Below are 26,634 nucleotides of genomic sequence, written 5' to 3'. Positions count from 1 at the left end.
GACTTGAATTCCATTCATTTGAAAATTATTCTTATTGAATAGTTAGTTGAACATTTTTAAAACTTCAATTTCGAAAGCTTTGAATTTTTATTGATCGCATTTTCAAAACTCTAATCTACAATTATTTCAATATTTAATGTTTGGAAAATTTTCTCTTTTCTAAATTTTAATAAGAAGCTTTAAAACGTCTACGTGAACACTGGTGCGCATCACCTCTCGTTTTCTGCGACTGTCGACGAAGTTCTATAAGCTGAGGTGTCTCAGTTCTTTGATTTCTCGTATCTTAAATTATCTTTAGCAAGAAATATAAAACTCCGTTTAAAATAATATAAAATATGATTAACTTTATACTATAATGTAAAAAATTATGTTTCAAATGCTGTATCTTTCAAATCCCCCGACTGTCATGTAAGCTATAGAGAAACTCTTTCAAATATTGTTAACATTTAGAGTATTTCTTAGAGAAGGTCGCTTAATTCATCAAATACTTTTACATAATAATTACTCGACTTTTTTCTGCGACTCAGTTTTTAAATATTAGTAGACTTTATTCTGCATCTCATAAATAGTTTTCTATTAATTCTTCAAAGGTATTGAAACATTTGAAGACTTTTCTCTCTGTCCAAGATTCTTCAAATAATCGCCTTAATTTTAAGCGACTACATTTTTCCGTATGGCGAAAATATAAGGTCGAATAATTTATTACTCTTATTTTACTTTTTTTATTCTATTTTATTTATTTTTTGAAATTTTGCTTTGTTCAGATTGAAGGCGTTGGAGAAAAAAATCTACTAATTTCAACCATTATAAGATAATATATTAACTTTTCATCAAATTTAACTTCCACAATTAACGTTCAAAGTGCAATATTTGCATATTATTCAAAAAGCAATAAGAAGAAAAAATGACATAATAAACAAAGAATCATTCAGGCTGTGCAGATTAAAAAATATATTTAGTTCCTTAAAATTCTGACCCTTGGGTTTTGGCTACCTAGTGTGCACAAAATTTGGCGACGTCTTTGCGACATCGTTACGATATAATATGCCCATGTCGTTTCGGTGTCTTTGCGATATCCTAAAGACATCGTCAGATCATACGGCATTGTGCCCACTGGGTACTTTTTGAGGCTCCTGGCCCTCTACACAGGGTTTTAAAAATAAAAATGTTTCTGCGTTACTTCATACACGAGTATCTATTTAATTTCTATATTTATTTATTTTTTCTGTATCTATTACATATATGGCATTGGAGAACTGAAAACACAAGTGTGCAACAGTATTGAAAAGTTTTATAATCGTAAAAGTTAATACATATAACAAAACAATTCACTGGGACTAAATATGAGCTCTTATTGTTAATTTATAGACACACTCCTTAACGATATTATCCGTATTTTTCTACCCCATATTTATGGGCCTCATTCACATTAATAGCGCTTTCGTATCTTTCGTTAGATATAAAATTATAGGTAGTTTCCGTAAGAATTACTTAATATTTGATAAAATCTTCAAAGAGGGAAAAGTTAATTTAACATTAATTTGATAGTCCTCTTTAATGATTTCTTTTGGTAATTTTATATTGAAAAAATAGAATTAATTTGCTAATTTTTCAGGTAAAAATAGACTCTTCTTTTTAAGGCGTTGAGGATTTCGAAAGAGTTTATTAGAGACATTCAACATTCTTTGAAACCCCGCTATAATTTTTGCACCATTTTCTTACATGGAAGGTATAATCCGCTACTTTTTTGACAATGCCCGAGTATTAAATACCGAAATTGACGTCATGGTCTCTCAGTTCGACGATACCAGAATTGGATCTCTGTCCAAACTAGGACTGTAGATGAGGCGAATCTTCGAAAACGCTCATTAATTTTTGAGTGAAAATCGACGAAAAGTCGGGTGACCTTCCCTGCGTGTAAAGGGTCTTCAGGTTACCAGGTCAACGTTTAATTCCCTCATGTACCTCGCTAATTCAGTTCCGGTAAATTCTGTTTCGTCGAAATCCTGCAAACTCGAATTGCTAATTGTGTTTGCACTGTCAATGCTGGGATGGCTGTTGAACTTTGGGGTTGCACTCGCCACTTCCGGTTTTGCTTTGGGTTTTGCTGGTCTTTGCTCATTCGCGAACAAGCCCTTGGTTCCAAACCTCAGACGTTCGGCCAGAATTCCTGTGGATAAAAAATTTATTTGATTGTTTTCAATTTTTAATTTTGGTTCAACATTATTTGTTTCCTTTTATCCATTCTAGAGAAGCTTAGTGGAGAGTTGAGACAGGTGCTACCACAAATCTGATTGGTGCCGATATATCGGAACTAGTTGAACTTTTATTAAATTTGATTAGCTTGTGTCGGTACGATTTTCAAATCAAAATTTTAATTACAGGACGATATAGAACAGAATAGAGAGTAGCCTCCCTTTTTCCAGGTTCCTTGGGTTCATCGAAAATATTTGTGCTACGCTTACCGAATTTCGGTAAAAGTAGACACGGTCTTTTAAGAAATAATTATAATGTAGGTAATTATATAGGTATATAGGTAGATATAGGTAAATATATCGGTATATAGGCAGGTAATTATCATTTAAATAATCTAGTAATTATAATGTATAATGTATGTAATGTTAATTATAGGGCTTCTAATAGGACTTACAATTTCAAAAAATTTTAAGTTGCGTTAGTTTTTTCACCGGAAATTAGCAATTTTAAACAGAGCCATCATAAAGGTTCCGAATTTTTAACATTTGAACCGCTGGCGATCAAAAGGGGATACGTCCGAAACGCCGTCCTTCTAGTTGGTCCCTGTGTCATTTTTTTCAGCTCAAAATTTAATTTCTTAGCAAGATATCCCAAATAGAAAATTTCATTGTGTATATTTTCAGTCCTATAAATAAATTAGATGACTTTATTAGTTTTCAAAATAATAAAAAACTGTTACTTTTTTCTGCAATCTCAAAATACGAATTTTTGGTGTTCAACTCGCCATAAGTTTTACAATAATAGGAATTTTGTCATGAAAATTTTAGAAAATAGGCACTATCATATAACATAACTAACAGTATTTATATAATTCTAATGAATCGTCGCTAAAAATGTATAACGATTTTTATTCTTCTCATGGCGTAAAAGAGATACGGAAAGTTTCAAAGGCTTCGGGAGTCGAACCAATTTTCAGAAAATAAAAATTAAAGTTCACCTAAACCTTGGTTAGGATTCAAGAACGTTTTTGGGAAAATATTAGACAATTATGTTTTATAGTTGCAATTGATTTAAGATCTCAGCGCTGTCCCTTACGCGTGTCAGCTCGTCCTGCATTATGAACGTCTGTATATTAGCAGACGATTGGAAAGTCAAGCCGGCCACTAAAACGCGTGCGGGACAGCGCTGAGATCTTAAATCAATTGTGAGTTTAAGACTATAAAACATAATTGCCTGATATTTTCAAAAAAACTTTCTTGAATCTTAACCAAAGTTTAGGCGACCTTTAATTTTAATTTTCTGAAAATTCGTTCGACCCCAGAAGCGTTTGAAACTTTCAATATCGAATTTACGCCATGAGACGAATAAAAATTGTTATCAATTTTTAGTGACAATTCATTAGAATTCTAAAAATATTATTAGTTTCGTTATATGATGGTCCATATTTTCTAAAATTTTCATTATAAAATTCTTATTATTGTAGAACTTATGGCGAGTTGAACACCGAAAATTCGTATTTTGCGATGGTAGAAAAAAGTAACATTTTTTAATTATTTCGAAAACTAATAAAGTCACCTTATTTATTTATAGGACTAAAAATATGCGTAATACAATTTTCTATTGGGATATCTTATTCAAAAATTAAAATTCGACCTGATAAAATGACCCAGGGGCCAACTAAAAGGACGGGGTTTTGGGCGTATCCCCTTTTGATCGCCAGCAGTTCAATTTTAAGTAATGTTATAATTTTACATCGAGATTTGGTATTTTTTAAACAAGCCTCATTATGAATCAAACAAGAATTATAGTATTTTATAATTTTCACCTGGAGCTGGTATTTTCAATGAAAAATAATTAGACTGATATGCAATGATTTTGGTTTAAAATATGCACTGTCGTTTACGAAATTTTCGGTAACTCTACTCCTTTTAGCTCGTTTAGGGCTGACGTTACGGAAAATTCCGTAACCATAGACAGTGCCTAAGAAAAAGTCTTTAAAATGTTATGTATTTACAATCTTAAATAATTTTTTGTTATGTTAAGCTAATGTTTTTGGTCAAAAATTTATATTTTTAATAAAAAATCATGACATTACAAAGAAATTTTGCAATGTTTGAACAATAATAGAGTTCAAAAATTTAGTTTAGATTAAATTGTAAAATAAAAAAATTTGGTATCAATATTTTCACTTTATATTTAATTTTAAATATTGCTTAAGACAAAAGAAAATAATTGTGCGGGTAGCACGCGGATGTTTGTTTTTACACTGGAACTTGGATTTAAGACCGATTTCGGATATACTTTGCAGTAGGTTTCAACATAAATCCAGACAATTCAAGCGTAAATAGCAAAGGCCACATAAACAACTTCTGTTGGATTTGAACGGATTCTAACAACTGACGCAATTAACGCGCTGAGGGGACTGTCCTTATGCTGTTTGTCACGCATGTCTGAGCACCGCCTCTCTCTCGGACACGCGGATCCCTTCATCAAAAAACTACCGAGGACATTAATTATTGGAACGCCGTATATCCGGACTTCTTAAATCCAAGTTTAAGTGTAATTGATTAAACTTACCCAGTGTTACAGCTTTTAATGGTCGAGATTGTATCCTTAGAGGGCATTCGTCAAAATAAGTAGTTTCTGAGTTGTTGTTCCCCTCACTGAAACTTTTTCCAAGAGCAGTCATGACAGTGACTTGGCTCGAATTTGACGAACCTCTGGAGCTATTCCTACAAATTCCTGGATGACTTCCATTCGTTTTCAAGTCACCAGCCGCCTGAGATTTGTTTTCGTTTTTTTCACTGCTAGCCTCCGATGAGCTTTGGCGTTGATCGTTATTCGATAGCCGCTGATTTTCATAGCTTATGGAAACTGAAGCAGATTTGTGAGAGTCGATATGGTGCATTGCTGATCTCGGGTATCGAGATAGGCTGCTGTAAATTGGTCGTAAAGGACTCGCCTTTTCTAATCTTCTACCACAATGCTTAGACAGCATCATCTGGAAAATAAATAGATTTTTTCTTACACATTTTATAACAATGTATTAATTTTTTTCTGTTCAGGATCAGCAAGAAATCACACTATTGTGTTTAATCCAGCAATTAGTAAAATAATTTTAAATCACAAATTAAAAATTTAAGGCTTTAAAATTAAACAATTTTAAAGGTCGCAGCAGGATAAACATGGTCTAGGTACCCCCGCTCGGATATGATCAATATTGCAGGGATATGTGGCTCCTCATATGAGATAAATTTACCTTAAGTCTTAACTTAAAAACTTTTTTTTTTACAAGTTATAACATTTCGAAAAAAAAAATTTTCTCGAAAACGGCTTGACCGATATTGATGGTTGAAATATATGTTATAAAGAGTACTTAGAAAGTTCTGAAAAAAATTCAAGAACCAATTCTGTTCATTACACGGGGTCGAACAAAATTATTATCACTTTTAAATAATTTTTCTCAAAGTAAGTACTTTTGGAACATCAACCATTTTTTTATAATGTCATGCACGCATTCAAATATTCAATATATATTTTTGCGTAAATGATCGTAGCGGTACTTCATAGTTTAAAAAACTACTCAGTTGGCCCCTCATATGTATGCAATTCTATGAGAATGAGGGGCTAGCTTCATTTTTAGCTTATGACGCAATAATATATACTCAATGGTGTAATATAAAACAGATGCAACAGCATCATTCGATTACAAACACATTTTGTCGTGAATTCCCCAGTCACAGTGTCAATTGATTATAAGTAGATAGAAAAATACTTCTTTTTGTTTATCGCTGACATTCGCCAAATTAATTTCATGTTTGCCCAGGATGCACCACGATGAGGTCGTCAGTCAGATTAGCATCCTTTACTTTACTTACACTATTCACAATATTATATGAATCCTGTATTAATAACTTAACAAAACATATATACACTATATACGAGTACACACACGATAACCAACAATTTTCATATATCGACAGGTGAGCGGAAGAACGTAGTGTCTGATTTTTGTTTCCAGAGACGCCGTATCTCGCTCACGGTTCGGATACATTCTATTGGAACCGTGAGCGAGATACGACGTCTATTCAAACAAAAATCAGACACTACATTCTTCAGCTCACCCGTCGATATACACTTCATATGCACAAAACATATGTATATTATTTAAAAGCTGCGGATTAGTCGTTGTCACTGTTTTCTTCGATGACAGAATGAATATTGTGAAATGTCATTAAAAAAATGAATTTTCTGTATAAAAATTGAACTTTCTCCCTAACAAGTTCCAACGCGTCTACGGCGCGCGTCTGTTGATTCTCCTGCTTCGCGCTCGATAATGTATTTACCTAGCGTTACGCGGTCGGTTTTTTACTTCCCTCACATTTGTGTACAGAACTTTTAAAATTAAATTCAAGCATCGACGATTGTAATTTGATGATTGTAAATTCTCTTTTGTTAAAGCTCCTTCGGCTTGAACGAACTGATTCTCATCGCGCATCTCGTGCTTCGCACTCGTTTTTGTTCTAAATGCGAACTTTTCTACAGTTAGTTCAACTGCATTATGTCAAAGGTATATTATATTTATCTCTATACCTCGGTTTGAGACTATTTATTCAGATGTTGCAAAAATATAACGGTAAGCTATTACCTTGCAGGGATAAGCGTGACTCGCTCGGTGAGGAAGGGAGTAATGTGGGGAGGGGTATCAATTTCTAGATTGATCTAGAATTGCCGTTTTCCTTATTTAAATAACACGTTCGTTCCGCAACGCGGCTCCGACCCAGATTGCTGATCAATCTCTCTAGCGATCAACCCAAGTGAAGAGCCTCAGAAAGTCATCATGTGAAGCTTACCACTTGGGCCCATTAATATTCAAGGTCTCTTGTTTCAGGCGCCATTCACTCTACTGACAATCTTTTTAAAAAATATTTGTCGCCACAGTTTTCTGTCCTCGCATACTTCTCTAGCTTCTTGCACGTCCATGCATTTATTTTGTAAGCTCTTGTGTTTTTATGGTTTATTATGTCTCTTCAAATTAGGGTTTCATTTACATATTCGAACAATTATTTCCGTGGTCTACCTCTGGACACACTAACATAATATGCATTGATTCCGAAACATATGTATTTTTATTGTCTTGTTTTCACAATAATATTTGTGAATAAATATTTGAAATACTGTGAAAATGTTGCATGAACAAATGTAACTTTTGGGTTTTCCATTATTTTTTATGCTGTCAAAGTTTATCTTTTGATTTATCAATAAAATTCCAAAAGTTGTTATAATTATCCATAATGAATGGATGACGAACTTAACCTTTAGTTTACGATACACAAAGAGTGTACTAGAGGCCAATCTAATAGAATTATTTCTTTAAAAGTTATCGTGCTAACAGGCAGACAGGCATAAATATATACATAAAAAAATGTTCGCTCTACCTTCGATGAAATATTTTCAATGTTTTTTATATAAAAAAACAGAAACCACGTGTCCTATAAAAAAGTGAATAATAACAAATTTCTAGATATTTTTTGGGTGCACAATGTTTGTCTTATCATTTTCTTTTCCTATCTTGCACAGTTTGACCACAAAACATAATTTTTGATTTTTAATTAATTATCGTGCAGTCAAAATCTAAATTTTTAAAAAAATTCAAAAAGCTGATATGATAATCTTATAGGGCTATCAGGGGCGTCGGAGCCGTGTGGGCCGGGTTGGCTTGAGCCCACCCATGAAATTTTATGGATGGGCTCCGCCCACCGATCAAATCACTACACCTAATAATAATAAAATAAACCTAATATTTATCTTAAATTTATATTTTGGAAAATATTTTCGGTCAGCACACCCATGGAAAAAATCGTTCCGATGCCCCTGAGGGCTATCGAAAAGTAACATTTTTCTTTTCAATTACTATGAACAACTGTAGCAGAATTTTTAGAATCTTGAAAAAATGTGTACTCTAAAATTTTAAAAATGGGTTCACTTTTAGTATTTTTACCCAAAATGGCTGACTAACGAACTTGGCATTTAGCTTAGGACACTAAAAGAGTGTACCAAAAGCCCATTTAAAGATTAATTTTTTTCAAAAGTTATCATGCTCACACACAGGCAGACATAAAGACAGACATAACGACAGGTAGATAGACAAACAGATAGACACATTTGTAAACGCCTGTTTTTCGGATTCAGGGGGTCTAAAAACGTGGAACTTCTGACAAAAACTAGGGAGGTCAAATTTTATACAAATGTAATACCTTCTCTGATGAGAATGTAAAAGTGATTTATTTGTCACGTATAATTTTTTGATAGTTCTGTTTCTAGTTTAAATCGTGAAAAATAGCACCAAAAACATGAAAAGTTAAATTTTTTGAAACCTCACACACGAGACGAAAAAGAAATTAAAAGACAAAAGTAGTGGTAAGAAAGTGCCCACGCAGCAGGTACATTTTTTTTACTGTTAATGACGTTTTTCATAATTAAACCCAAAACTACGCATCCTATAAAAAAGTGGTTAATAAAAAATTTGTAGATCTTTTTCAAATGCACAATTTTGGTGTATTTATGTTTTACCGTATTTTGCACAGTTTGGCCGAAAAATGTAATTTTTGGATTTTTCATTATTTTGAATGCTGTTAAAATTTGAATTTTTCATTTTTCAAGAAAATTCAAAAAGTTATTATGATAATCTCGTAGGGAATTCAAAAAGCAACATTTTTGTTTTCTTGACTTTTTCATATCGCGCGTTATTTGGCATAAAATGTTGATTTAAGTGTGTTTTTTGGAATTTTATAATGCTATAACTCTGGTAATTTTTGATTTTTTGAAAAAAGTCATCAGGATAAATTGTTTGACTTGTTTAATACTATGAATAACTGTACAGATAATTTTGGAATTTTTATGAAAATAGCTGGCTAACGAACTTGACCTATAGTTTAGGACACTAAACAAGTGCACCAAAGGGCAATCTGATAGATGATTTTTTTCAAAAGTAATCGTGTTCACAGACAGACATACATACAGATATACAGACATCATACATACATACATACAGGCAGACACATTCGTAAAAACCTGTTTTGCGGATTCAGGGGGTCTCAAAACGTGGACATTTGACAAAAACTAGGGGGGAATGTAAAAAGTGCGCATTCTGTCAAAAAATAATTTGTACGATCGAAACAAAACCTGCGCGCCCTATCAAAAAATCATTCATGACCATTTTGTAGCTTTTTTTTGGGTGAGCAATTTCTGTCTTTATTTTTCCATAGCTTTTATGGTTGGCTCAAAAATTAAATCTTTTTATTTTTTACGATTAAAACAAAAAATACGTGTTCCATCAAAACATTCTTAATAACACATTCAAAGAGTTGTTATGATAATCTTGTAGGACATTAAAAAAATAACGTTTTTATTCTCTTGACCTTTTTTCATATCGTCCGTTGTTTGGATTAAAATTTTCATCTTCGTTTGTTTTTTTTTAATTCGAAAATTCTATAACTCTGATTATGATAAAAATAGTTTAAAAAATTTTCTCTAGTAAGTAGGCTAGAAAAGTTATTCGTTATACAGACGGCAACGACGACCACAACGACGAAGCAGGACACCAACGTAAAAACTATTTTTTCTAACTCAGGAGGCCTCAAAACGTCAGCATTTGATGGAATCAGCGAAAGTAATTTTTCACGTAAAACCAATACCTTCTGATTGAGGTGAGAATATAATAAAAACAAAATTTTCAGCGAATTATTCAACTTTTACCCACGCAGTTGAATTTTTAATTAAAAAAGATCCGTTTTCAACAAAATAGTTAAACCTGCAACTAAGAAGATGAATTTTCCAATAAAAATACATATATGAATCTCCGAGAAAAAAAATATTACTTAACAAAGTGGTTCAATCAAAATTTTCAAACAAAATACTTGAATCAGACTTATTTGAACCAGAATCTTAAACTTGTAAAATTGTTAAGCTAGAATCTTTATGAAATGAAATAAAACAATTTCAATTTGAAGTTAAAAAATGTCATATTTATTCTGCTTGAAAATTATTTAAAGTTATAGTAATTCTCGGACTTTTGCAAAATTCTTTTTTAAGTCCCTGACTTTTCCCTGACTAATAAAATTCACTGACACTTTTTAAAAATTGTTGTTGGCCAGGTTCATTTTTTACTCGCCAGGTTTCTTTGGCATGTAAAGTTAAATTCATACACTAAATTTGTGTACAATTACTGCGACTCATTCGTTTCGTTTGCTCCCTCTCACCTCATTGATATGTTACGTAATTTAAGTACAGTTCTATAGCTCAACGAACGTCTCGAAAAATGTGATTTAATGAAAAGTTTCATTCTTTCATGAAGCTTTCAATGTTTCAGAGAAATGTTTAATTGACTCACATCCCTAGCTCTTCGTTTCATATATTTCATATATTAGTATGTTTTAGGCATTTTTAAAATTTTGTTGTTTTCGAAAATCTAATTGACTTAAATGGTCTACTTTTTGGCAATCGCCCTTACTTATTTCTAAAAATTCAGGATGGACTTCTTCCTAAATTTTCTAATAGAGAAATCAAAATAGTATACACGAAAAGAGTTCATTATTTATTTTCTGAAACTTGAATAGGAACTATTCCCGGAGACAAAGTTTGGTAAAAAAAATCCAATATGTTATTTTTGTTCTGCGTGCTAAGCCGAATCCGATCCCTGAACTTACTTTGAAAGACTTTATGAACTACTTGGACATGGAATTGGAAAACCAGGGATTAAAACTGGTTAAAAGAGTTTAAAAAAAAGAAACAATAGCTAATAAAGGTGCCTTACCTTGAAAGCTTCTCGAAACTTGTTGGACATAATGTTGTAAAGTAGTGGATTAACGGTGGTCGATAGATAGTAAAAAATCCCAGACACGTAGGTCAGTGTGGTGTAAACCGTAACCAAAATAGGATGGGGGTATTCTTTTTCTTTGGCGTAGACAGCAAGGAGTCGCTGTGCATGAAATGGTGCCCAGCAGATGAAGAAAGCTACAACAACTGCAACTAAAAATAAAAGAGAAAACTCGCATTAAAGGTTAATTCAAAAAGAAGGCACGTTTTTATGGGCACTCTACTAGGCAGGGTTTGCGACACATTCTTGAGTGTGTATTAGACAAATCCTCGGAGGAAGAAGTACTTACACAAAATGCCATTCCGTTGCAATTCTTCTTTTACAACCCTGTTACTATCTTTGCAACCAAAGTGGCTTCTCACAAAAGGTAGGAAAATTATTTCTTTAGTTTATTGAGGGAAAATGTTATCTTATGACGCCACGTCATAACGACCATTCAATGTTTTTTTTTGCCTTCTTATTTTTAAAGTAAATAAAATATCGGTTAAAGTTTTTAAAATGAAAGACAATATATCAGAAACATTTTATATTAAATTCAGGAATTTATTTTTAAAAGCTCTGGAAGAGAATAATACTGCCAAAATATATTTGAAAATGACAATATTTTGTCATCCTTGCGGCTATAATAAAATCCTTAAACACTAGAATTATTTTCAACCAAGATTCCTTTTGTCTTAATCCTTGTAACGAGTTTCCAATCGTAGGGATTTTTTTTCTAAACGAGAACCATTGTTCGTGGATTTTCTAGATAATTGAAATTGAAAGGTTTAAAGATTTCCCCGCATATCTTCTCAGATTTGGTAATGGATTATTAAAGAATTTAAAACCCTTATACCATTTGGTCCATTTATTAATAGTTCCTTTTAAATAACAAATATAATTAGAAAATGTACTCTCAATGAGTTGAAAATTTTATTCTGTATTAAATTTCTTAAAAATTGAAATAATTTTTATAAACAAATTAATGGGTAAAAATACATATTACTTGAAAAAACTATATTGACATTTAAAAAAATAAATGATCGATTAATTGGGGAAAATTTTTGGCAAAGCTCCATATTTCGATGACCCACCTCGAGAAATTGTTATATCGATTTTTTCTTGTCCCATTTGTCGATATGTATAAATATTAGTTAGTAATTATAACGAACAGTAATTATAATCATAATAAAAACAGCGTTTTTATTTTTTAAAAAGAAAACCTTAAAAAAGTTGTCTTTTATCCACACTCTGAATTTCGAGAAATTATGTATTTGATGCATTTCATTTGTATTACAATTTTTGTTTCAAATTATAAATTTCTGAAAGAAAATACATACATGAATGAAAGATCGATAAACTTACAGTTTAGCCAAAAAAAATTAAGTTGTAGGAGTTTGCATTCACAAGAGATAGTATAGGAAAGTTTGAGGTTGCCTATTTCCTCGATAATTGGTTCCTTTGACCTATATATTAAAAAAACGTATTAAAAAAAGTATTCTTCATCTGAAATTTCTGTTTTCTTTGTATTCAAATGAAGTGTCTGGGTTCACGGACAATATTTGTGCTAAATTCACCGAACTTCGGTGAATCTAGTCACCCTTTTCCAGCTTTCCTGGGCCCACTAAAAAAATATTTGTTCTACGCTCGCTGAATTTCTGTGAACCTACACACGGCCTTTTATTTATTTAAATGTTTATTTAATTAAATCTCAGGTGTAATTTTATAAAATTATTTGAATTTTAAAACTTTGAACCCTTTTGCCAATAGAAAACTCGCTTTTATATTTTTTTAGATTGGGAAAGTGACTTTTCCACTGAAAACAAATTTGGAAGATTTTTCCATTTACATAATTCACTACAATTTTACCAGAGAAAATAAAATAAAAACAGTAACAAAAAATTCAGTAATTTTTCTCGAATCTGGCCGAAATTTGAAATTTTCTAAAAACTTCCTTGTTTCTCCTGGGTGGTCAGAAATTTTGTATCCTCCATGAAAGTGACTAACATGCAGGCAAAGAAATTCTGTTCTAAATGAAGAAAAATATTCCAAAGAAGCTGCAGCCATTTATAGGCTATCATAACAAAAGCCGGGGTTTTACCTAATCCCAAAAATTAAAATTTTATAAAAAGTTCCTTATTGTTCTTAAGACGTTGAAAATTTTGTAATCTCCAGAAATTTACTAACTGGAAGTCAAAGAAATTCATTTCTAAGTAAAAAAAAGAAATTCTGAAGAAGTAGTCATTGACAAATTTGGATTTTCGACTGACCATGAATTTCGAAATTTTCCATCTTTCCTGTTGCTCCATAGAGCATCGGAAATATTGTATTCTCATGGAAAAATGGGGAAAATGGGCGTCAAAGAAATTTAGTGAAAAATGAAAAAAATAATTTCAAACAATCTATAGCCATTGATAGGTCACCATACGAAAATTATGATTTTCACCTGATCTCTAACTATAAATTTACTAAAGTCAAGAGGTCAACAACTCATGAAGTCAGATATACACTCTCGCTGCAATTACTGGGGTCAAGTCACTTTAATTCACATGAAATCACTGAAATCACTTGAAACCCCTTCGGTCGAGTTGTGATCCTCTGAACTAAAATATTTATTTTTGCTTCAGAAAAACCCTTAATATTAACTTCTAAGGTTCCCCCCTTACGCTGATTTCGAGCATCCTACAGAGCTATCAAGTGAATGTTATTAAGAAAATTTCTATTTACTTTTGAGTGGAAGGGTTTCTTTATGATCCACATAGTCACCTTGTTGACAAATTTTTTCCTGAAATTCTAGAAATGTATTAGAAGTAATATTTTTTAACAACAAATTCTATCACTCAATACTCAACTCAATAAATTAATTGATCAAATTCGCATCATGTCAAATGAATAATTAATCATGACCGAACATTCAAGGACAACGATTGAGAGTAAATCTAAATGTTTTGACTTAAATACTGAATTAACTAAAATAGATAAAAACTCGAGCTCGAGATACATCTTATCTGTAAGAAGAAACTTTTAAATCAGTTTAGAAAATAGGAACACTGAAACTTTTTGTTTGTCCTCACTGCGTGGCATATGGATCAAAACTTTTCATAAGGACTTTAAAAATCGACTAAATACAACTAAATATAATATATGGTTAACATTGGTCTATTGCCAGCTGAGAAAAAGCGCAAGTCTCTTTCGTTAAATAGAGCCGAACCATTTGCTTTCATTTGCCTTATAGCTACTTTATTGCTCCGTACGAACGAAATGAACTTTTATTGGTCTCTTAATTCTTGCAAGTCTCTTGCTTATGCGTTGCACCTCAAGCGCGTAGTCTCTTGTACTGAGAATAAACCCTAAAAGTAAATTACGAGCGGGCTTATCGAGTTTAATTTCAAATAAGAATGTAACAATGATTTACGAAGGTCACGTATTAAAAAAAATAAGGAGAAGGTCCCATCCTGCCGCTTCTGCATTCCCCGTTTGATAAAAAGTTCAATTTGTCAATTTGTCAATTCAAAACTTCCTGAATATACGAATGCCTTAGAATTTAAACCTGCACTCGGGAAAATAGAATACCTCTGCATTTTATGTAAAGGAAATTATACTACGTGTTCAATTCTTTGGCTCTTTTAATAAATTTAAAATGATGCCTTTTTCAACTTGGATTATATTAAGAAACAGCTATCTTAAATATTAGAGTTGTCAATCCAAATTTGGAATGATTTCAGGAAAGTACCTAATAAGAAAATTATGAAAATCAATTACTTTTCCCTACTGATAATATATTTAATTATTGACATTTTTATGATTTTCTTCATATTAATAGTAACTTTTATCATTGTGTTATTACTATAAAAACATTAAATGAAAGGCTCAAAATATATTTAAAGAAGCTGACCATAGTAGTAATTTTTTTATTCTATCAATTTAATCATCTACTTAAGGCGGATATACATTTAGAATATTTCTTTATTTGTTCAGATCTGTCGAAAAAGGATTTAGAGAATTTGAAAGAAATTTGTTATATTTTTTATTCTTTTTTTTAAATAATAAAATAATCTTCTTTCAATTTTCTCTTAGCATTCATTTTTTAAATATAAACGTCATTTGACATTTTCCCATGAATCTTAAGAAAATGTTATTATTTTTTCGAAACTGTTTGAATAAAGTTATACTTTGCGATATAGTACCGTGCAAAACAAGAAAGTGAGTTTTTTTATCTGATTCAAAATTATTTTCCATTTAAATATTTTGAAATGCGACTCGTGGACGGTGAGGAGGTGGCAAGTCCTAAATGCAGTTACTGCTTTCTTGTTTTGCACGGCAGTATAATTCAAGACGACCATTTACATTTTCTCAAGGAAAAAAAGTGTTTGCTCATTTTTCTCCAGTTTTCAAAACATTTTTTCCAGTCGCTCAAATTTGAAGATTTAAGGCTTTAAATAAAAATGAATTAAATGTATTGCTATTTTGAGTAGAACAATTATTGAAAAATTTTTGATACAATATTAAATTGGCAAAAACTAAAATTTCGGTACAAATAACCAGATTTTTCTGTACAAATAGAGCTGGAAAAGGGACTACGTGTACCGAAATCCTAAGATTTTTTCGGTATGTGGTGGTATGTGTAAATTAGGGTGGTCCGAAAATTCGACTTTCGATTTTTGGTGATAGCCCCCGCCCCCTCCCAATTTGTTCGTTTATCAGAGAAATGAATTCCGTAATTTTTTTCGACGTTTACTCGTACATTTCAAATTTACATGGGGTTTTAAATGAGAAAAAGTCGATTTTCAAAAAAATGTGGAAAAAAGTCCTTGTTCTTAACTTTTCGTAAATTAATGTTTATTTTCAGCCTAAAGTAAGTTCACAAAATGATTTTCATCCAATAACTTTTAATTTTAACTCCCTCAACTCCCTTGTATAGAGCCCGGAAAACACCCCCCAAAATGGAAAATAGCAGTTTTCTATCAAATTCTTGCAATAGGGGTTTTTTTCGCGATTTTAGATAAAATAATTTTTTAATACATCATTTAAATTTGAATCGAAGATGCGTTATACTTGTTTTTCTTTTATGACGTGCAATGTGATGATATGAAACTCATGATAAAGAGGTTAGGCCACGGTCTGCTGTAAATTCTGACTATTTTGATTTTATAGGTTTATTTGTCAAGGATTATGTGACACAAAATGTTATCCTGTTGCAATATTTGGTTTGAGAGTCAGTAGTGTGTTGAAGAAAAACAGTAAGTGCAATTATTAACACATTTTAAAATCGTACATATTTACGAATTGTTCAGTAACAATAACTACACTGTAAAAAATAAAAAAATGTCACAGCTAAAAATGGTAAAATCACATAGAAAATTTTTTGTAAAATTATCACTTGCATTATAGGGAAAATACCATTTTTGAGGTTAAGAATCCAAATGAATTTGTAACTTTACCACTTTCAGCATTGCAATATAGCATTACGTTGTAAGAATACATTTTTTGCTCGTGAATCTGTCATATTTAAGGTAGGTAATAAAGGGAACCTCTTTGAAAGTGGAGAATTTCTGCAAGATTGTGAAAGTACAAAAAGTAGTAAAAAACCCTTTTTCGAACGTAATCTTGCATCTTGAAAATGGGAAATTCATATAAATTGCATTTATGCAGGTTTTAATACAGTAAAATTAGAAGTCATTGTTCAATTTCCAGGGTGCGGAAAATAACAGAAAATTTGTAAAAATACAATGATTTGTAAAAATGCTGTCAGGAATTGGTAAAAATAATGAAAAATGTTCTTTATATTGAAAATAAATCAAAATGTATTCAATAATATGTACAAGCTTAACGAATAACCTCTTGAAGGAGAATTACCACATTGCAGTCATTCTTTTCCATAAAATATATTCTTATAATTAAAGAAAAACATTTTTGCATAAATAAGAAAAATATTTTAATATCAAAACATATATTATAGGATGATTAAAAGTTTACAGAAATCGAATAAATTCAATGAATCAGCGAAACTCGAAAAATATCGATTGCATTTGTTTCAAGTTTGCTGAATGGGCTTAGCTGCTATTAAATATTTAAATTACTGTCTAAGTTTTTTTTACTATTCAGTTAAGTTTATTATTTATTTCGTGCATTTGAAGCCAATGCAGGTCAAAATTCGACGCTTCAAACTCTGGAAACCTACGTCTGTAGCTTTCAGCGCCACCAAACGGATCTTTCGCAACCTCGTTAGTCTCACACTGCCTCTCTGAGTGTGGATAAGTTAGTGGAGTGTGGCGGAAAATGCCGTATAAAGTAGAAGACTTTTACTGGACGCTCAGATTCATGTGTGCCTTCCATCCGGGTTTGAAGTTAGGCATCGAAAAAAAGTATTTCTATATAAATTGCATGAATGAATTGACTATTAATGCAGAAAGCCATCAGTTTTTCGAAGCCCAACTTCAAGCTGGAGGGAGGCCATTTATAAATGTATAGATCTGCACGATGTACAATATTGTTCTTATTTGAGCAGTGGTAGTACGACAGGGAATTTCCTTGCGGAATTATAATTTTTATTTTGAGACAGGGAATTTTAGTAAAAAATATACATATATATTATATATTTACATAAATAAATAACTTATTTTTATATGCAGATTTATTTCCTTTGCATATATATTAATTAATGTAAAGTTAATAATTTGAAAAATATTACTTTCTGCAACATTTCTGATTTTAACGGGCAATTTACAATTTCTACTGAAGCTACCATTGATAACGTTTTTACTTCGGATACTGGAATTACGAATAATTGTGAAAATTCAAATATTTTTTGTTAAAATGCCATAACCTACACATTTATAAATCATTGCGATTTTACCGAATCTGCTTGGAAACTTACATAACCTGAAAGTTAATTTCCCTACTGAACGTGGATACTCGCTATTGTCTGTGAAAACGCTACTTTGATAGTAGGTAATATACGGACCGACTATGAAAGTGGTAAAGTTACATACAAATTTTTTTACAGTGTACATTTAAGTACTTTTTCAATGAATTCTTTATACATGCTATAAATATATCTATTTTCGGTAGATTTTCTCTATTGGTTTTTAAAAAATCCTCCTTTGACATTTTTTTAAACCGTATTTTGCGACTTCTATTTTCGATGTGCACATAATCAAAAAAAAAAAAAAAAACATGGGCACAGAAAAAGATATTTGAGAATCGCTGACACGTGAGCTGTGATTGGTGGAAAATCCACTCCCTTTGATGTCGAAGGGGCCCTCCAATCGACATTGTGATAAAAGATTCATATTTCAACATTAAATTAAAATTAGTAAACAATATTTAAACAATATTTTATGGGCCTTTTTATAATTAGAATTTTTTATACTATAAGATCCATTTACAGGGAAGATGATATCTGACTTTAATAACAACCCTATTAGAGTGAAACTCTTCTATAGCCCCGATGTTGGGGCTGCCGGTGGGTAGGAACTTACTCATTATAGCTAGCTCCGCTTTTGTCTGTTCACGCCCGACTGCTTGCCTGAGTGACAGTCGAAGATCCCGCGTACCCCGAGCTGCCCCTGTTACACCTACAGTGGTGCGCAAAAGTTTTGGGCCAAACATATTTTTGACTATATCTGGTGAATACAAGTAGTTGAGAAAAATTGAATATATACAAAATTTCAGTATTTTATTGAACTACAAAACTACAACATTTACATATTTTAAATGAAGTTTGTCGACAATTCCATTCACATTGTTTGTAACGACAGTGTTCGAAAATAATGGGCCACACTTATCCCATAGGTTCATAAAATAGTTAACGTTCATAAAACCAAAAAGAAAGTTATTATTCCGTTGCTTATTGACTAATACTTTGTAGCCATACCCTCAGCAGCAATTACAGCAGCATATCGTCGAGGCATTCAATCAACTAAGCGTTTAACGTAGTCTTTCGATATTTTTTCCCATTTCTCCTGAAGAGTTCGCCATAAGTCATCATTGTTCGAATGTTTCTTCGTTCCAACATGTCTTCCGAGTGTGTCCCACAAATTTTCAATCGGATTTAGGTCTGGAGATTGAACTGGATGATCCAGAAGCTTCACTTTTCACCCTTTAAAAAATTCCTGAACCAGCTTCCACTTATGTCTCGGATCGTAATCTTGCAGGAAAATCCAATTTTTGGGCATTCTTCTTCTAGAATATGGTAACATTTCTTCTGCCATAATATCTCGATACACAACTTTGTCCATGATGCCTTCAATCTTGTGCAGTGGACCTACTCCTTGCGAAGACATAGCGCCCCAAACCATGACTGATTCACCTCCGTGTTTGATTGTTTTAATTTGATACCGTGAATCATATCTGGTATTTTTCGGACGTCGAACATACTTCTTACCATCACTTCCGAATAGATTGAACTTCGATTTGTCAGAAAAAAGTACTTTAGCCCACTGCTCCGGAGTCCAGTGTTGGTATTTCTTCGCAAAATCCAATCGGGCCTTCTGATTCTTCTTGCTGATAAAGGGTTTCTTAACAGCAACGCGTCTCAACAGTCCCATATCGTTCAAACGACGAGCTATAGTGCTTCTACTCACGTTGGCAAGGTTTTCATCGCGGAGTTCATTGGCAATTTCAGATGCTGTCTTCTTGACATCAATTGTTGATTTGCGTTTGATGATCTTGTCAACACGAATTGTCGTTTTCTGTGGTCTACCAGATCGTGGGAGGTCCAGTAGACTCTGGGTAGTACTGAATTTCTCAATTAATCTATTTACAGTACTCTTACTAATTTTTAATGAGGCAGCAATTTCACGAGAAGTCTTCCCTTGTTCAGAAAGATTTAACACAGCTTCCCGAATCTCATGGGTCCTATGTCTCGGCATTTTGACTTTAGAATGACTTGATCTGATAGGTTAAACAATTGACAAACGCGAGGAAGCGAAGTTGTTACCATAGCATCGTTTCTAGAGATATCTGAATATATTGGCCCAATACTTTTGCACACGTCAATATGGAATATAATCGAAAAAAAACAATGGAATTTCTTTTCAAAACTTGTTACCTACCTTAATGTTTGGTACAAATAGTATACATGATTCCCGCATCAATGGATTTTTAGTCGAGTTCGCCTTTGAAGGAATAGATCAGAAAAACAATGTGGGCCAAAACTTTTGCGCACCACTGTACATGCAGCTCGGCCTCAATTCTCGGAAGCATTACAGAAGGGAGGGCTATTGAAGAGTTTCACTGTATTTGAATGATTATTAATAAATCATTCACTTGGTGCTCTTCCTAGGAAAGGCAGAGAAAAATCTACTTTTTTTAAATCTCTCAAACTAATAATTTGTTTCAAAAATTTAATTAAATTACTTTAGGTAAAGTAAAGGCCAGTTTCTCTCAAAATTACCCTCGTAGATTATTGGAATCTGTGATTTTAGAATAATTATTGTCTAATTGTCTAATAACTGTTAAGTCTAAATTATATAAATAAAATAGAACAGAGAATTAATTTGAAGAAAAAAGGACTATACTCTTCTTAGAACAATTGAATTGTACTATTTAAACAATATAGATTTTACGTTCCAAGATAAGGAAATACTGAACAATAAACAATATAGTGTAAAAGATTCGACAAAAACTATACATTTCTCAATCTTCCTTATAAAAAGGCGCCAGTGAGTGATTATTAATTGTTACAGGAATTGTAAAATATCTTAGGAAAAGAAGTATTACTCTTCAAATTCGTTAATTGTGTCATGAATTGTAGGAAAGAATAACTTTTCATGATTTACAGAAAAAATATTTTATGAAGAAATGCAAATTGTTTAAGCAAATCAGAAGTGTTAAAAAAATTGATAAATATCTTTTAAAGAAATATCAATCTCAACATCCGTTAATTGTCTCATTAATTCCAGAAGGTAATCTTTTTTCTCGCTTTAAAGGCGGAATAAATTGTGTAAATAAAAAAAAATGGTTAAAATCATTACTAGATATTCTGTGAAAAGATTTTTCTCAACATTCTTTAATTTTATCATTATTTTCAGAAAATAATAGATTTAAATGCGGACAATTGAAAGGTTATGGTGTTCACGAAAGGTGGTTGGAGAGATAAGAGAGGGGAGTGAAAATGGAAGGAAAAAGCGGTCCAGGATTGTGTTTGTGTACCTGGGCTTCCTGTTTTGGAAAAATGGGGAAGTGGATGTTCATATAAAAGAGAGAGTGAGAAGGGCAAATGTGTTGATAACGCAAGTGTGGGACTGTGCAAGTTGAGAGTGGAAGGTAAGTAAGGAGGTAAATAGGATACAGGAGAGGTATGTGAATCGGAGGAGGGAATAAGAGAGTCAAGGTTTAATGCAAACTATGTGTGGATTATGCCCAGGGAGAGAGCTCAATATTTGTATAAGAAAGGAGAACAAGGAAGTCAGAAACTTATAGAGAGGAGGAGATGCGCATGTTTGGAGAATCATAATAGGCTCTGGTTGTCTAGAGAGAAGAAGATGTGCGAATTGTACGGGAAGGGGGATGCAAAAGTGGAACACTGGTTGGAGGAGTGTGCAAAAATTGATAAGAGTGGGTTAAGCATGGAGGTATTGTTGCATGAAAGGGGGAACAAAAGAGTAGTAGCATTGGTGAAGGGGGTGTTGGGTAAGATGGAGAAGAAGAGAAGGAAGGAGGAAGAGGAATGGAGTAGGGAGGATTGTAAAAAGGAGAGGAAGTAGGTGTAAGGAAAATGTAAATATTGTAAAAAGTAGATCAATATTAGGTGTTTCCCGTGGAGGCACATGCTGGCAATGCGAGGCAAAGCGAGAAAGTAGCAACATGCCTGCGAGGCGAGGCGAGGAGAAGCGAAGAAGGCTAGGATATAAAAGCGAACGGATAAGGGAGAAGATCTAGATGGATGTTAGTTTTTAAGAGGTAGTTGTAAGAAAATGCTGCAAAAATGCAAGTGCAAGCAAGTCAATTTTTGTAAGGACAGCAGACCGAAAAATAAACTTTGGTGTATCTATAATTTAAAATGAAAGATAATAACTTTTCAGGATGTACAGGGGGAAAATCGTGTAAACAAGTAATAATTGTTCGCGGAAACCGAATATGCAACCCGTTTAAACCCTACACGTCAGGATTTTGACATAAGCTCAAAAACACCCAGTAAACTACTGAAACCGCAAAGATGATTTACCCTGTGTCATTTTTACCCTCCTACCTTTTATCTGTTTACCCTATAACCTCATGGCTTCATAATTCCCTTATATCGTAATAATATAACCCCATAACCTCAAAATCCCGTAACCACATTCAGAAGAAAAATCTTGTTTGGGATATCAGTATAAATGTCAGTAAAGCCATGATAACGCGCAATACTGCGCAATAAATTTCATCTTCGCTTCTTGTCACTGTGAACACTCTCCCTTTAAGCATCCAACAGAAGTGTCCCATCATATTCGTATTCCATCTACCTTGATAACGTCTTTCTATTTCCTTGATATTTGTATGGAAGCGTTCTCCTTGTTCCTCAATGTAATCTCCCAGATTATCTGGGAAGTTTTTTAGATAGTAATCAAGAAAATGTAGCTTGTAACTCATGAAGCCACCATTTTTTTGTAGTTTTTAAGCAAGCCAGACACCAATTCCATCAAAGACTCCTTCCAATTTCGCGCTCGATAAAGCTGGGAATCGTTTGAATAAATAAGTAAAATATTTTCCTTCCTTATCCATAGCTTTTAGGAACTGTTTCATCAAACCGAGTTTGATGTGCAAAGAAGGAAGCAGAAGTTTAGCCGGCTCAACAAAAGGTTTGATTATAACATTTTTTGATCCAGTTTATGTACGCTTTCGAGCTGGCCAATCTTTCTTAACGTAATAATTCTTGCGATCCCTGCTATCCCATAAGGAAAGAAAGCATGGGAATTTCGTAAAACAAGATTGCTGACCTAGAATCATTGTCCAGATCTAGAGATGCCGCATATCTGTCCTTTGAGTTCTCGTATTTATCCTTACCCCAAACCATTTGTATGTTTGCATATTCTTCCTTGTGTAATAATACCACTTTAAGGCTTCGTTTTGAAAAATCTATAAACAATCTCCACTCATCAGGTTTGTATATATCTTTCTTTAATTCATTCATAAGACCATAAACATTGTTACAGTATACCAAGTCGTCTTCTTCTGTAAAGTATTTTCGGAGTGACTTATCCTTATTCCAAAAAAATGAAACCTTTTTTCATTTAGATAGCGTATTTCTTTCTTTCAGTCTTGAAGCTAGCCATTCAGCCCCATCTTTCGGCACCGCTAGTTCTCTGATTAAATCATTTAGTTCTTCTTTATTGAATGGGCACGGCGTACCATCTTTTTCCTTCTTCACAACATATTCTTCCTGATCAGTGTTATCGTTACTCTTGCTGCTATCTTCATTGATATCTTTATTAATCTCCATATCAACCACAGGTAAATCAAGGGCTACTTCATGATCTTTCTTATTACAATAAAAACTATCTATGTTGGCCAGGCGCGGTTCCATCAAAATGTGGCCAAGTCAGACTGGTGGCCAACTTATGAAATTATATGTAATTTGGACCCCCTGTTTTGTTCATAATACTAGTATGTATATATGTGAATAAGGTAAACTGTAAAAACTGTGCTTCAACTGAGAAACTGAAACGTTTTCAATACACACTGAAATGAAAAAGAAAATATAAATTTATAAATGCTGAAAAATCCTTTTTTGGTTCTGAAGAAATTAGAAAATGAACATGTAAATGATTTTAAAGTGTTCCTCGTCAAAAATAATTGGTGGCCCTGAAAAGGTCCGATATGTATACAATGAGAGAAATTGGATGGAAATTCAGTCTAACATCTCAAACTAACACTTGATTCCTTGGAGTTGACAACAAATTCACTAATTTTCGTTTGTTTCATAACTACCACAGGGAAGATGGTGTTTTGTATCTCAAACAAACTGTCAATTCAATGAGGCTAGTGACTGGAAGTGTATCTCAGTAGTTGCGTTAGATGGTGTAGAGCTTCCTTATGAGTGGGTATTGGCGTAATGTTTTCATTTACTGTATCGTCGTTGTCACTATTATGACATTTGGCATCCGACTGTTCTTTTTGCTGTAAAATTGTTTTCAAAATTTCCTCGGGTGTAGTGGGTATTTCTTCATGAAGAATCAACTCAGCATCGACGTGTATAATCTCACCAACTGGAAGTATGTCATTTTTAATTGCAGACGGAAAAGAATTAATCACCTCAGCTAAGCCAATATCATCGTGTTCATCGACGTTCTTTGTTTGTTCTCTGAAACCTGAACGCTGAAAACATTTGGTAATGGTTTCTACTGAAATTTCTTGCCAGGTACTGTATACCCAACGAATCGCGTGCAAGACTGAAATTGATTTCAGTAACTAAGATCGTGTATGGCAGTCTTCAGCAACGGCGATAAGATGCTGTAGAATTTTCTTAAAATAACGAGTTTCAACTGATCTAGCGGTTGAACTTCTGATGTAAGATTAGGTGGAAGGAATTTTACTGTTACATTGCTCATTATTTTTGTTTATATTTATGACTAGTGGCATTATCAACAATTAACAGAGTTTTCCGTTTTGACTTTTCCATTTGTCGATTCAAATCTGTGATCTACTCTTCAAATAAGTTTCCAGTCATTCAAGCCTTTTTATTGGAACGCCAAGTAACGAGAAGTTTTTTTTAGATCGACGACATTTGCCTTGAATACAGGAGGACGTTCAGCATTTCCGATGACTAAAGGCTTCAACTTTTCTCCAGTACAACTGCAACAGGCAAGTATAGTTAACGTTTCTTTTGCAAGCCACAGAGAATCCGAAAGTTTATGTTCTATTGTCTTCGGAAAGATTCTGACCAACCGTTTCTGGCTTGGAATTTTTCTACACCAAGACTTTGTGCTATTTCTTTAGCTTCTATCTGAAGCATAGGCACACTGACTCGGATATCCATAGAACGACATTTAACGAAAAACTCGAAAACCAAGTTGTTAATTTCTTCATTTTTAGTGTTACGTAATTTTCGTTTTCTTTCACTGCCGCAGTTTTCATTCCAGGCTTTTAAGATCTCAATCCTGTTTTTAACCATGTTCCCAACGGTTGATTTCGCTATAGAAAACTCTTCAGCGGTTTTTCGTTGACTAACACCTTTATTCAGTAAGTCCAAAAATTCTTTTTTGAATCCAATCGCCAATTGATGAGTCTGCATTCGTTTTGTACCCATCATGCAGTCGTTGAGGTTTCGTTTTGAAGAATGTACCTGTCGTCCTAAGAAGCGTTGATTTTTACGAAAATTTTCTCCTCTAACACAAATTATTTGGTGATTAGAGGTCGAATGAATTGAATCTTCACAGTTCACTGCTTTATGTTACCACATAGTGACTTATCATTGGCTGCTGTTGTCGAAGTGGGTCATAACACACTGGTACTGGTGATTTATGTTAGAGTGGGAGCTTCTGCTGGCTAATTGGAACACTGAGTCTCAAGTAATTTAATCTCTGATCGCGGAACGATAACTGAAAATTTTAATTTAACGCTTTGCATAAATTGAATGCCCGACTTCAGCAGGTTAGAATATGTGTAAATCTTATAAATATGCGGCCAAGAATCAAAAGAGGCAGTTGGCTAACTTATCGAAGAATTATCCTATTATAATCAATGTAAGTTTTTCGGTTTCGTGAAACCAGTGCAACTTATACAGTTGGTTGGGTAACGAGGGTGGCCAATTTCACAGGTTTTACTTACGTATCTCAGACATGGAAGCTTTAGTTACGCTGGGCACGATTGCATACTGAATTTTTTGCAAATTACTGGAGTTGAATCCTACTGTGTCAGCCAACCAAAACAACAATCGTCTTTGCTCTTGGGCTCCCTCCAAAAAGTTGGTATAAAGGACCATCCTCGTTTAGACCCTTCCTTAGTGATAGTATCTATTATTAGATAAAAACTTGAGAAATTAGAACATTTTGAATTTTGTGTATGGAAATATCTACTTCTTGATGGCAAATTGATCTTTTAAAGTTGTTTCTTTTCGATTTAAACGATGAAAATTAAGAAATCAATTTTTCAAATGAGCGCCATAAAAATAAACTCATAATTTAAAATTATTCATTTAATTAAAAATTTATACCATAATAAAATCTTGTTCATTAATTTGTAATGCTATGATTCCAGTGCATGTATGGGGCATTATTCCTCAACTGCCCCAACTCAGAAAGTCATGTTTTTCGATTGTCTTTAAATTCTGGGAATATGTTCGCCCATCCAACAGTAGTTAATCCACAAACTTATAGACCAGGATTATCAACCCTCCCCGAGTGAGGGGGGGTTGAATTTTCAACCCCAATGCCTGCAGGGGTAGTTTCAAACGCCTGTAACTTCCTTTCTAATTACGCGATTAAAAATTTTTATGAGGGTTTTAGAAAGTGCTTTTTACACGCTTTCATCCTATTTTATTATTTATAACAAAAAATTTGTTTAAAAAATTTTTTCAATAAATCAATTGTTTATTTAACTTTTTTCGCAATTTAGGCATCTACGATTTTTTTTAAATAGTCTCAAAAGAAAGCTTGACT

General features: G+C 33.0%; 1 protein-coding gene across 1 annotated transcript in view; it reads right to left on the bottom strand.

The window, feature by feature from the left end:
* Positions 1-1,264: 1,264 nt before the first annotated feature.
* LOC117178800 (pyrokinin-1 receptor-like) overlaps positions 1,265-26,634 on the bottom strand; it is an 86,339-nt gene continuing 60,969 nt past the window's right edge. Inside the window, exons 5-7 of the mRNA XM_033370279.1 lie at positions 11,012-11,226; positions 4,774-5,197; positions 1,265-2,170 (exon numbers count right to left, since the gene is read on the bottom strand). Of these exons, the coding sequence (XP_033226170.1) occupies positions 1,929-2,170; positions 4,774-5,197; positions 11,012-11,226 (881 nt within the window). The 3' untranslated portion in view covers positions 1,265-1,928. The remainder of the gene's footprint in view (positions 2,171-4,773; positions 5,198-11,011; positions 11,227-26,634) is intronic.

The sequence above is a fragment of the Belonocnema kinseyi genome, chromosome 8, assembly GCF_010883055.1.
Source record: "Belonocnema kinseyi isolate 2016_QV_RU_SX_M_011 chromosome 8, B_treatae_v1, whole genome shotgun sequence".
NCBI classification, from domain to species: Eukaryota; Metazoa; Arthropoda; class Insecta; order Hymenoptera; family Cynipidae; genus Belonocnema; species Belonocnema kinseyi.
The sequence above is the reverse complement of the archived record's forward strand: the minus strand, read 5'-3'. Positions and strand labels throughout refer to the sequence as shown.